Here is a 12,500-nt window from a genome sequence, read left to right as displayed (position 1 = left end):
GCTTTCAGATGGTGTATAAATCTCAATTTTAAAAAAAACTGACCCTGATGACTGGTTTTGTGCTCCAGGGTCACATTTTATGTCGGTATCTGCTGCACTGTTATAAAGATCTCCCTGATTTACATCACAAGCAGCAGAATTACAGCATTTACAGATCAGCATCTGCAGCATATTCATATTTGTGCTCAGTTTGAGTCTCTGCTTCTGTTTTTAAAACCTGATCGATCAAATATGATACTCAACAAAAAACACATGCAAACTATATGTGTGTGTGTGTGTGTGTGTGTGTGTGTGTGTGTGTGTACATGAATGAACGACGAGTTTAGATGCAAAAGTGCCTTTGAAAATGTCTTTGAAAAATGTCTTTGAAAAATGAGTGTTACTCTCAGGCTCCTATGTTTAATTTCAGTAATTTTAATGGCAATGAAAACAACCTATTCATTGCCATAAAAGTGAAATTACTGAAGCAACACACACAGGAGCCTGAGAGAAACACTCGTCTTCAAACGCATTTCTGCATCTAAACTCTTCATTCATGTATATATATATATATATATATATATATATATATATATATATATATATATATATATATATATATAAAGCATCTATACACTCTTACTGTTACATCACATGTCAGGGTTTTCGGGGTTAAACTCATGTGAGCTACTCTGACCGGTTCGGTGGGTTCAGCGGAGGAACCGCGTCATCACCGAATTACCTGAGTAATTAAGTTACTATGACAACGGCCGTGGGAAGGGGGGGGTAATTATGACTGACAGCAGGTGAGAGTCTAATTAAAACAAAAAACAACGGTCTAATTAAGACGGTCAAACACACGAGCAGCGGCGGCTTCAGGTGTGTTTCCCGGTTAAAGGCGGATCCGGTTCAGCCGGTCCGTCCGCGCGTGCACGAATCCGCCTCAAAAGTGCATCTAAACGCTATAAAGCCAGCTCGGGTTCTGCGCGCGGACTCACCTGTCAGGTCAAAGCCGCACGTTAAACAGCGAACGAATGAATGAGAATGACAGCGGAGACAGAACGGGGGTCGTTTGGCAGAAACGGGAGCGGAGTACGTGAGACACCCGCGTCACACGGGAGTTACCGAGAAGCCATGACGTGGGCGTCCTCCCGTGACCCCGGCGATGAGGATCGATCAAATAAAACTCAGCAAAGCAAAGCAGAGCGAAGCTGAAGAAAACAGCGATTAAACGGCCACACGGAAGAGAAGCGCTTTACCTGAGCCGGTGTCACCTGAGTTCCCCCGCCGCGTCCCACCTGACCGACCGCGCGCTCGCGCACTTCCTCAATCTGACGCAGGCCTGCCTGCGTGCGCGCGCACGGGTCCGGTGTCTCGTCGCCGGTTCTGACCTGCTCCTGACGGACTCCGGGGCTCCTCCTTAAACCCGCTCAAGGAAACTCTGCGCGCGCTCCCGAGCGCTGATGAGGGGGGCACGAGCGGTGGACGCGATCGCGTTAACGCGCTTCTTCCGTTTCCACTTCTGCTTCTGAGAATGAGTCAAGTGACAAACTCATCATTTGCATGTCAAATAATAGCCAGTCATAAAAACACACGCACGCGGATGTACATGAAACCGGTTTGGTATTCACACTAAATTCAGGAGCCACTCCGACATGCAATATCATGCTCACATTAATACTGAAAGTGCTGTTGTGTGTGTGTGTGTGTGTGTGTGTGTGTGTGTACAGTTAAAAAAAGTGCTGTATTTCCGCGCACTGATTTTGTACTTAATATAGTCAAAGAGATTGTTTAGTGCTTCCTAAGTGTACTCCACTATTATGAGACACCATGAATATGAACTGAAACGCGCTTTTATCACACCAAAAGCACTAAAGAATCTCTTCTAGTGTATTAAATACAAAATTGGCGCTCAGAAATAGAGCACTTTAAGTACATTATGGAAGTGTATTTTTTATTTTCCACCTGGGTGTGCTGCTATTGTAATCATGCTGTTATTATAAATCATGTGTCCCTGCATGTAATTTTGGCTCGTGCACGAACAGAATCAGAAAGAGCTTCATCACCGAGGATGTTTGTGAATACCTGCATTTGTTTTAGTGTCACGCTTCCAGTACAACACACAGATAATACAAAATAAGATGAGAATAAAAATGCACATGGAAATATAAATAAACATTATATATAATACATAGTATGGGTCAAAATGATCCATTTTTCTTTTATGCCAAAAATCATTAGGATATTAAGATCATGTTCCATGAAGATATTTAGTAAATTTCCTACCTTAAATACATCAAAACTTCATTTTTGATTAGTAATATGCATTGCTAAGAACTTCATTTGAACAACTTTAAAGGAGATTTTCTCAATATTTAGATTTTTTTGCTCCCTCAGATTCCAGATTTTCTAATAGTTGTATCTCAGACAAATATTGTCCTATCATAACAAACCATACATCAATGGAAAGAGTATTTATTCAGCTTTCAGATGATGCATAAATTGAACTGTTCATAAGGTAGATTGCCTGGGGAGAGAAACTGTATTCACAAGCTGAAGATAGTGTTTGTGAGAGGAGAGCAGATGGAGAGGAGAGATATGAGAATGCTTAGAAATGAAGGAGTGTGTCAGGATGAGGTTAGTGTTTAACAGCTCACTCACACACTTATATTCACTGACTTCCGCTTTGAAGTGGTTCAGTGTGTGTGTGTGTGTGTGTGTGTGTGTGAGAGGCACTGAGGGGATCACAGCAGAACATCCAGAGACGTGTTTGGTCACACACCTTCACATCTCCTCAAAGGTGTGTGTGAGAGTCTCTCTCCATTTTCTTTTTGTCCATATAACTATCAGCATCTGCAGAAAGTAGCGTATTTTCTGAATAGAAATGAGCAGTTTTTTCCCCTCCATATTCTCACTGTATGAGCCATAAAGCCTGGTGCATCATATACAGGTGTGCTGGAGTCTGAGCAGGTTTCCAGAGCTGGTCCTGGATCTCACTCAGGTGTGTTCACACTTGCAGACTGAAAATGACAGCTCTAGAGCAAGACAGACAGATGCACTTCACATTACTGGGCATTTTAAATGCTCTGCATCCTCATATGTTGATGATTATCGCTGCAGGTGCGCGTGATGCTGTCAGGAAATCAGCTTTGGGCTCCATCTAGTGGACATCACTGGACACTGACGTTCACAAACTCTTTCAGCTGAACCCCTCTGAGCTGAAATATTAACTTCTAGTTCCCATGCGACTTTAACTTAACATTTCAATCATTTCTCAACACGTTCGCATGTTCTCTGTTCTCTGATGCAGCAAACAAATGCATTATTTCACCCTTTACAGTAAAAGTTTTTTTATTTTGAAATAATTTATTTTGACAATATTAATTCTTGTTTGAAATTATATATTTGTAGTCAATTTTATTATTTATGTATTATCATTTTGATTATTAGCTTTTTATCAAGTTAGGAACCCCAGTTTGAGAAACACTGAACTGATTGTCTGGAATATTTACATTTACACATTTATCCAGTGACTTACGATGCATTCCATAAACTCAACACCAGTTCAGTTACAGAGGACTGAGTATCTATCTATAAGATCCAGAAACTGGCTTAAGGCCTTATCTAACAGCACCAAGAGACAATAGGTAGAAAATTATCATTCTGTTCACATTTAGTCTCCCTCATGTGGCTCCAGACCTCCATGACTTTCTTTCTTCTGTGGAACACAAAACATGAATACATGAACATACTAGAAGACGTACAGTGCACTGCTCTGCTGGAGATATGAGCTGCACTGCTTCTGATCCTCTACATTCTGTGAATAAACCGCTGCTGCTGAGCTCCTCTCTGATCACCAGAGAACACAGCTTCATTACACTGTCAGGAGCAAACGAGCCACCAGCCCCTGACGAGAAGCAGCTGCAGCACCACACACTCAACATCACACACACACACAAAAACATGCACAGCATCACACACACACACACACACACACACAAACTCAAAAACATGCACAACATCACAGACACACACACACTCAAACACATGCACACGCACGCACACACACACACAAACACACACACACAGACCAGCAACTGAACCTGTTTGTTAAAAATGGTACACTATAAATTACACAGAATAAAGTGTTTTGAGAATCTAGAAATGCCTGTAGTTTTGAGTGAGGGGTAGGTTTAGGGTAAGAGGATAGAATATTCAGCTTGTACAGTATAAAACCATTACGACTACAGAATGAACCCATAATGATAGGAATACCTGTGTGAGTGTAAGTGTGTGTGTGTGTGTGTGTGTGTGTGTGTGTGTGTGTGTGTGTGTGTGTGTGGGTGTGTGTGTGTGGGTGTGGGTGTGTGTGTGTGAGTGAGAGAGTGTGTGTGTGTGAGAGAGAGTGTGTGTGTGTGTGTGTGTGTATTAATAAACAGACTCAGACAACTGATTCTAAATTCACTTTATTCTGATTTGGCAAAAATCACTTCACATGTTCTTTATTATTTCTCTTAAGGCCAGTTCACACCGCACCGACAGCCGACCGAGTAAACAGAGCTGGGTAGATTACTTACAAATTGTAATCCGTTACTGATTCCAGATTACATGACAAAAATTGTAGTCAGTAACGTAATCTGTTACATTACACATTTTAGGTAATATAATCAGATTACTTTGAGATTACTTTTAGATTACATTTGATTTAACTCATTTATCATATTGATTTAAATAGCATTATCTTATACCATAATGATGTAAAAAATGCAAAGAGTAAGAAAACTTTCATTCCATTCATTGTAATTTCAAGTGCAATATTACAGTTTCCAAACTAGGGTTCGTAAAGGAACTGCAGGTGGGTTGTGAGTTTAATGAAAAGCTGACAATTATTTATTTATTTATTTTTTTTATTTGAACTCCCTTTCGAGGAAAGTCTCTTCACTTGGCGGCCATATTTGCAGCGCCTCCAGTCAGCTCATACAAGACAATCTTAATGAACGGGAATCCTGAAATCTCAAACACTGCTCGCTGAACTCACATTATGTCAAATCAGCAACAAAAATCTGATATTAATTGCCCCATGAATGTTGTTTCTTATACTCAAATAGCGTTTAAAAAGCGTATTTTTCAGGCTAGAGCAGGCAATGTGCATGCTGAATCATAACCTGCGTATACTGTGCATGTGCATTGGCTGGTCTAGTCAGGTTTCTATGGGACATTTGACTCTTTCATTAGAAGGTGGGACTATTCCTCCATATTGCGTGTTGCAGTTTCTCCCATTCATAAGTATAGGAGTGAACAGTCTTTGTGTTTCTATAGTCTTTGTTTGAAATAAAACACTTACTGAAAAAGATGAAATATTTTTATTTACCTGCATGGCATGTGATCATTAATCAAAGAAACCGTGAACATGCAAATGTGATACTTAATTATTGAAATATTTATTTTAAAATCTCAGGGGTACTTAAAGCAAATATATTTGGTGAATAAGGTTTAGATGACAAAAAGTTTTGGAATGCCTGCATTACATGTATCTAAGAGATAACGTGAATATGTGCATTTTAATTAGTTCTAATTAATAATTCATGGTTAAAAAACCTACAGAGTAATCATTCAAATAAAAATGAATGTGTTCATCAGTAGTTGATGCAATGTTGAAGCACTTCTTAAACCTGAAATGATTTTTGTAAATCCAGTGGCCACCTGAATAATGACTGATCTCTGTGTGAATGTCCACAAGACTGGACTATTTATACATATATAATAAGTATATATTCGGTAGGCTATTTTAGAAAGGACAATTTAAAAGATGAAAAAGAGAAATTAGGGGGAATCAATGAATTATGAATAATTTATTGCTATTGTGTGAATAATATGTAATCCATAAAAAAGTAACTGTAGTCTGATTACGAGTATTTTAATTTTTGGAATCTGATTACGTAATCCAGATTACATGAAATCAGTTACTACCCAGCTCTGCGAGTACAGTACATCATTCTCACACTTTCCAAGACCCAACAAACACTGATTCAAACAGCAAAAACAAGCGCCAACCAACAGCAACAACTAAAGTGTCTGTCAGTGAAGTGTGAACTGGCCTTTGTATGTCATTGTATTTATCATTATAGACTATTATTTCCTTTTTCTCAAAAGCTAAAGCTGTGAGAACAAATAAAAATAAACATTTGGTCCTTAAATGTGCAATCTAGGCATCATGGTATTGAAGGGGAAATTAGACATAATCTCACTATCGGCACAAAACACTAAGAAACACCACTGGGCACAACATGACAGATTCATACTGGGAGAGGTGTGTGTGTGTGTGTGTGTGTGTGTGTGACTGAAGGGAAGCGGCTACAGTACAAGAGCAAGAGAAAGATGAATGACCATGAAGCGCCGGATGTGTTTGACTCTAACGGACAGAGAGAGGCAGAGAACTAAAGCGCTGCTGTGCGCTCGCTGTTTAGTGCAACACACAATCAAAACGAAACACTAGTTCAGTTACAGTAGAGTGAGAATATGAACTATAGTCATATTGCCCAAAACTAACATCAAACACCTGAGACAACAAACGACTAACGGATTTCTTCTATCTTTTATCAAAAGAATTATTTTGATGTATATATTCTTTACAGTTATTTAAATAAGTATCGTCACATCTGTGATGCTAATTATTAGTTATATAATGGGCAAATGTTTCACTTCGGTGATTAAAAAAAGAGACGAGAGGGGAGAAGCTGGAAATCAAGGTTGATATTTTCAGATATTAAACATCAGTCAGTTTATGCAGACTCAGGTCTTGAGGTTTCTGAGCATGCTGACACTGGCCGTCAGTAAAATAACATTAAACGCTTTAACCAAAAGCCTCACACATAAGCTCAATGCCAATATTTTGTGAGAGAATGCAAAAGCACTGAAATGTAATCTCATTTTGTTCCATCACCGTGTCCCTTTAGGGAATCCACATATATATTCTTGCATCAATGGAAGCACCAAATGGAAACTAGCCATAGCAACAAAAGTTATCTTTTCCTATGAGAATATAAAGCCAAAATCAATTCACACAAGAAATCCTGTAGCATCATCGTTTGTTTCCCTAAATATGTCCTTTGGTCATTTTTCACTCGCGTCTCAAGGCGGTGAGATTTTAATTTTGATTTTAATTTTTTTGATTTGCATACTGATCAGGTAATCACTGGCTAACGGTTTGACAAAGAGAACGACAAAACACAAAACTGGTTTGAATTGTAGTTTCTGTTTTTCATGTAGAAATAATTTTTCTGCTTAACACACTATGTACAATGCACCATTTATAGTTTACAGGCAGTGTACACTAAATCCACTAAAATTCTTTCCAAACTCAAAATGTATTATTCCAGTATGGTGCCCAAGGGATGCCAGGACACTTTACATTAGATTCATGAACTAAAGTGCAAAAATATTTGCTATAGTTCTAATCCTGTGATAAAAGTTTAGTCAGTAATATTCAATGACAGAAGGTGTGATAGTAATTCCCTAGCGAGATGTCATTTTATAGTCTCCAGGTTGTGGGTGATCTGATCTGAAAATGCTATTTGTGTTCTGGAGGTGATGTTATATGTCTAGAATGGTTTTGATCTTATAAAACGTTCTCTGGTATTCTGATATTTTTTAATCTTTACAAGGCTGTGCAAATGCATCTTAAAAGTAGTGGCAGTTTTGCAGACTTTGTTACATTCCCTTTAAGACATTTTTTGGCAAATGACAGAATGTGAATCTATTCTGTGAAAGATTAAAAGCATTAATTTACCACATCCCTGTTGAAAAGACCAGCATTTATACTGAAGTATCACTTTAGGGCCTCTGTAGAAAGATCATGCTGGTTCTCTGGCACAGTGGTTCCTATGCCTGTTTCTGGAGGTTCCCAAACACTGCACATTTTCAATGTCTCCTTTGTCTGATACACCCATTTCAGGTCTTGGAGTCTCTACTAAAGAGCTGTTGACCTGAATCAGGTGTGAAACAAGCAGAATGTGCAGTGTTTGGGGCTTCACAAATAGGGTTGGAATCCACTGTATCTCACATGTTTTGCTGGTGATCAACATGAATACATTGGTTCACCAGTCAGACCACTGCAATTCAATCTAGTCTTTTCAGCAGGACTACAAAAATATTCTACCTGTCATTCCCAGATGACCTGGACAACACAGAGACTCTAGTTCTACTTTTGAGGCAATCATATTCTGCTCTTTTGTTTTTACCTTGATTAGATGTAAAGTCAGGGATGTTAGACCTTCCCATGGTCAAGACTAGAGAGGGTCGAATGCCCACAGCATGCTCATGGAACCTGCAGAGCCTGAACTGATACAGCTGACACGTGATCCTGAACTCCCCACGGATAAACTATGAGCCTCTGTTAAGCATCCACCCTCACTCCTCATTTGTTAGCAGGATATTTTTGTCTCTTTGTCTCTGAATCTCTCTGCGTCTGAGGCAAGTCCTGCTCTTTCTTTGCCTCTTTTGTTGAAGTGGAGATGGACTGGAGGACTGTTGATGAGGAGGCAGTGGAAGCAGGAATGGAAGATGGACTTAAGGTTGGAGTGGACAGAATGTTTAAGGTCTGAGTCTGGCTAGCAGCGGGCTTCTGTGGCTGTGAAGCAGCTGGAGATAGAGTTGATGAGGGAGAAGGTGATGGTGCAGCAGCAGGGGCTTTAGCAGGTGGAGCTTGTGTCTGCAATTGGGTCAGAATAGGGGTTGACGGTCTACTTTGGGCTGGGGTATTGATGGGAGAGCTTGGGGTCCAGTAAGAGCTTGGAGTCTGTATAGTAGTTGAGGTTTGGGTTTGGCTGGAGACTGCAGAACAAGTTGAAGGGGGACCAAGAACATGGACGGCGGCTGGCATCTGGACAGCAGCGCTCTGGCTCAAGGTGGAACTCAGAGGTTTACTTGGAGTCTGGGCGGGAAGTGGACTCTGAACAGAGGTTGAGGTCAGAGTTTGTGCAGCTGCTGGGATCTGGACAGGAGTTGGACTCCGACCTTGGGATTGGGTTTGGAAGGCCACTGGTGTTCTAGATTGGGTTGGGGTCTGAATAGGGGTTTGAACAGGGGTTGGGGTTCGAGTTGGGGTGGGGGTTTGAGAAGGAGTGATGGTGGGCGTTGAGTTGGTGGTGCAGGATAATGGGGACGGTGGAGGAGGTGTCTGAGAGAGTTTGGTATGGGAATTCTGAGCCAAAGAGGTGCCGGATGATGAAGTTGGAGAGGTGGAGGTGGACTGAGAGGGAGAAGGAGGGCGTAGGCAAGGAGGAGGAGAGGTTGAAGGAGGAGTAGGTATCGCAGTGCCTGGTTTGGCTCGCTGGGTTTGAGGAACCCCTAGACCAGATGATGTGGCAGCGAGGGATAAAGGAGGGTTGGTGGGACAAAGAGGGGTTTGCTTCGGGGAGGACGAGAAGGGGGCAAGAGCTGATCCTGGAGCTGATGTGAGTGGAGGTGTGTGTGCCAACAGCAAGGATGTATGTGTAGGTACATGTGTGGCACCAGGCACGTTTGAGCTCAAAACACCTGCGCTTCCTCCTCTAGCAAGTCCTGACGACAAAACGAAGGGTGCCGGAAGCAGGTTTCCTCCGGATGCTTTACGATGGAGAGGCGGGTGAGGTTGCACGCTCACCCAGCTGCGGTGGGGGAGAGTCGGCTGGGAGGCGGAGAGCAGTCTGGCCTCCTGGGTAAGCCGACCAATCATGGGGAGGCCCTGGGTGCTGCCTCCTCCAACATGACGCAGTAAAGCCTCTTTGGCCCCCTGCGGAGCAGAGCCAACATTGCGCCCTTCGATGGACATCGCCTCCACTGAAGAGGGAGGAGGGACTGCTGAAGAGGGAGGAGGGACTTTATGGATAGGTGAAGTTGTGGGCTCTGTGTGGAGGCGGAGACTGTAATGAAGCGTTCTTCCAGCCTGCAGGGGGGCGGGCACTGACGAGGCAGGTGTAGGAGGAGTTTTTGTAACTCCACCTCCTGAAGGAGCTATGCCCACAGCGTTCGGTCCAATAGTGGAGGGCGAGGGTGTAGGAGTTACAGAAGACGGGACTCCTCGGGGGGGCATACCACCCATTACACCGATGAGAGAGCTGAGCGACTGCCGAGAGTGTAGTATGGGCGGACGGGGAGGAGAAAGTGGGCAGGACGAGGGTGATGGCGAGATGGGAAGAGCGGAGGGAAGGAAGATGGCAGCTCCTAGGGCGTGTTGCTGTTGTAGCTGCTGCTGCAACTGTTGCTGCTGCTGTTGCTGATGCATCAAGGCAATGGCCACGTTGGTGGTGGCAGCGGCCGTCTGCAGGGGAGCGTGGACCAGTGGTGCCCAGATCACCGGATGAGGTCGGGGTGAGACTGTGCCTCCCGTGCTGCCTCGGGTGCCAGCAGTGATGTCCTGCATGGTGGGCATGCTATCGTGCTTCACGATCTGCTGGACCAGAACACTGTCACAAGAACCCAGACCGGCACCTCCTGCTCCTCCTCCGCGGCTCCCTCCACCCCGTCCCAAACTGCTGCCTGCTACAGATCCTCCCTGTGAGGTCTTACGCAACAAAATCGAGTTCTTCTTACCTGTGAGAAAAACTCTATTTAGAATAGGGTTAGAATAACTTATTTATGTGCTTGTCACGTATGGACTCTTTGTACTGTAAAGATCTGGGATATGGATTTAGGTGAGTAAATGATGACAGATGTTTTCAATGTGTCTCTTTTTAACTAAAAATCAGCTATAAAGTTGGAGGATGGTTTTACCGATGCGATCGAGTCTGTCCGCTGCCACCGTCTCGAAGGCCCGTCTCATCATGGGATGCTCTTCCAGAACCTCATTGAAACTGTCCACACTGAGGGAGTAAAGTCTACAGTATGTATCTGCTCGGACACTAGCAGTCCTCCTGCCTCGGGTCAACAGACAGATCTCTGAGGGTTGGAGAAACACCACAAGGAGGTTAGAAAGGACTCTTTAGGACAATTAACATACTTAAACAACCAGACCAAGGCAATAAACCTGTTCTGAAGAGCTCATAACAAATATCTGACATCAGCCACTTCACAATCAGTCCGTAAACTCACCTCCAAAGTATGACCCATCGCTAAGCTTGGTCTCCTTGTTGCCACGAGTTAGTACGCTGACCCGTCCATGCTGGATGAAATACATTTTACGACCGACAGTTCCCTCGCGAATGATGAAGTCATTGGGCTGGAACACCTCAAACTTCAGCTTCGTCAGGACTGCCGTTACGAAGTTTGGGTCGGCGTTAGCGAAGAGAGGCATGTTAGCCACCAAGCTTCGGCAGTTAAAGCTAACAATTTCCTGTTAGGATCGGAGTGCACAAGTAGATATTAATTAGCTGGTTAAGTTTGCACAATGCAACAACAAAAAGACAGTTACTACCACATTAATGCTGATGTTTTCATTAGCTTCACTAAAATAGTCTGACAAAATGTGTCTGAGAAAACAACGAACCCTAATGCATGAAAAGAGCTGAATAGTAAACTTTAGGGAGTCATGAGTTTAGTACAAACCTCCTTTAAGGGCTCGCTCAGCTCTCCCAGAATGTTGTCCTCGTCAAACATCTTGCCCTGGTATCGATGTTCATAATACTCATGGATCTTCTGCCTGACATCTGCTGGAAGCTTATGGAACGACATGTACTGCTCCACCTGCTTATACTGGACATCAGATGCTCTCCGTTAGTCAGAACGACAGCTCATCCGATTGAATGGAAATTATGGAATAGATTTAGGTTGCGTTCATAATTGTAGTTCGGTTCTCTTGGTTCGATTGGTCCGGACCAAAAAAGAAAACAATACATTTGGTCCTGGTCCGCTTAGCATTCACAAAGGTATTTTTGACAGCGAACCTAAAGATACCAAACCTAAAGGTATAGTCATACGTTCACAACCTGATTGGTCAGGTTGAATGACGTATATTTCGTGACGGAAATTACTGAACACCCCAAACAATAGTTGTGTTCGGCTTAAAGCGGCGCTATACAGACCAATCGATGTATGACCTAATGCCGTCTGCTGCGCGCTCGTTGCGTGTACATATGATTTTATTTTTACCACCTGCGAACTCACGAAAAGCTCATAAAAGGCACTTTACCTCCTCGTTGCTCCACGTTTGCCCTCTGCTCATTTTGTTTTGAATACATGCCAAATTCAAATCATGCCGCATAGCGTCACATCTTGTCATTACGTCCTGTTTTTGGTTTGTTTAGAAGTATTTGGTCCGTGTTGCGTTCATATTTCATTCGAACCGCACCAGAGTTCGTTTGGAAGTGGACCGAGACCCATCTTTTTAGAGGTCTTGGTTCACATCAGGGTTTGGATGGCAGTGTTCACACTTACTCGGCCGAACTGAACCGCACTAACAGAGCAATCGCACCAGAGTATGTTTTAATCGAACCAAACATGACAAGTGTGAACACACCCTTAATGACAATGTATTCATGAAGTCACCAGAGATCAACATTGCCCAGGGCTTTACCTTCTCCTGGTACTGTCGGCGTGAGGAGTCC

General features: G+C 42.9%; 2 protein-coding genes across 3 annotated transcripts in view; both read right to left on the bottom strand.

The window, feature by feature from the left end:
- The window catches only part of zbtb7b (zinc finger and BTB domain containing 7B), a 29,200-nt gene extending 27,823 nt beyond the window's left edge, over positions 1 to 1,377 (bottom strand). For both annotated transcript variants that reach the window (XM_079430285.1, XM_079430286.1), the window contains exon 1: positions 1,239 to 1,377. The gene's annotated coding sequence lies outside the window, so the exon portion shown is untranslated. The remainder of the gene's footprint in view (positions 1 to 1,238) is intronic.
- A 7,018-nt stretch (positions 1,378 to 8,395) lies between these two features.
- LOC306878594 (uncharacterized protein) overlaps positions 8,396 to 12,500 on the bottom strand; it is a gene marked incomplete at its 3' end in the record, with an annotated part of 23,449 nt that continues 19,344 nt past the window's right edge. The window contains exons 5-9 of the mRNA XM_079431016.1: positions 12,470 to 12,500; positions 11,503 to 11,649; positions 11,050 to 11,290; positions 10,732 to 10,896; positions 8,396 to 10,551 (exon numbers count right to left, since the gene is read on the bottom strand). The exon at positions 12,470 to 12,500 is cut by the window's right edge and continues 188 nt beyond it. Of these exons, the coding sequence (XP_079287142.1) occupies positions 8,396 to 10,551; positions 10,732 to 10,896; positions 11,050 to 11,290; positions 11,503 to 11,649; positions 12,470 to 12,500 (2,740 nt within the window). The remainder of the gene's footprint in view (positions 10,552 to 10,731; positions 10,897 to 11,049; positions 11,291 to 11,502; positions 11,650 to 12,469) is intronic.

Source organism: Barbus barbus (assembly GCF_936440315.1).
Source record: "Barbus barbus genome assembly, chromosome: 12".
Lineage (NCBI taxonomy): Eukaryota > Metazoa > Chordata > Actinopteri > Cypriniformes > Cyprinidae > Barbus > Barbus barbus.
This window is presented reverse-complemented; position numbering and strand designations above follow the sequence as displayed.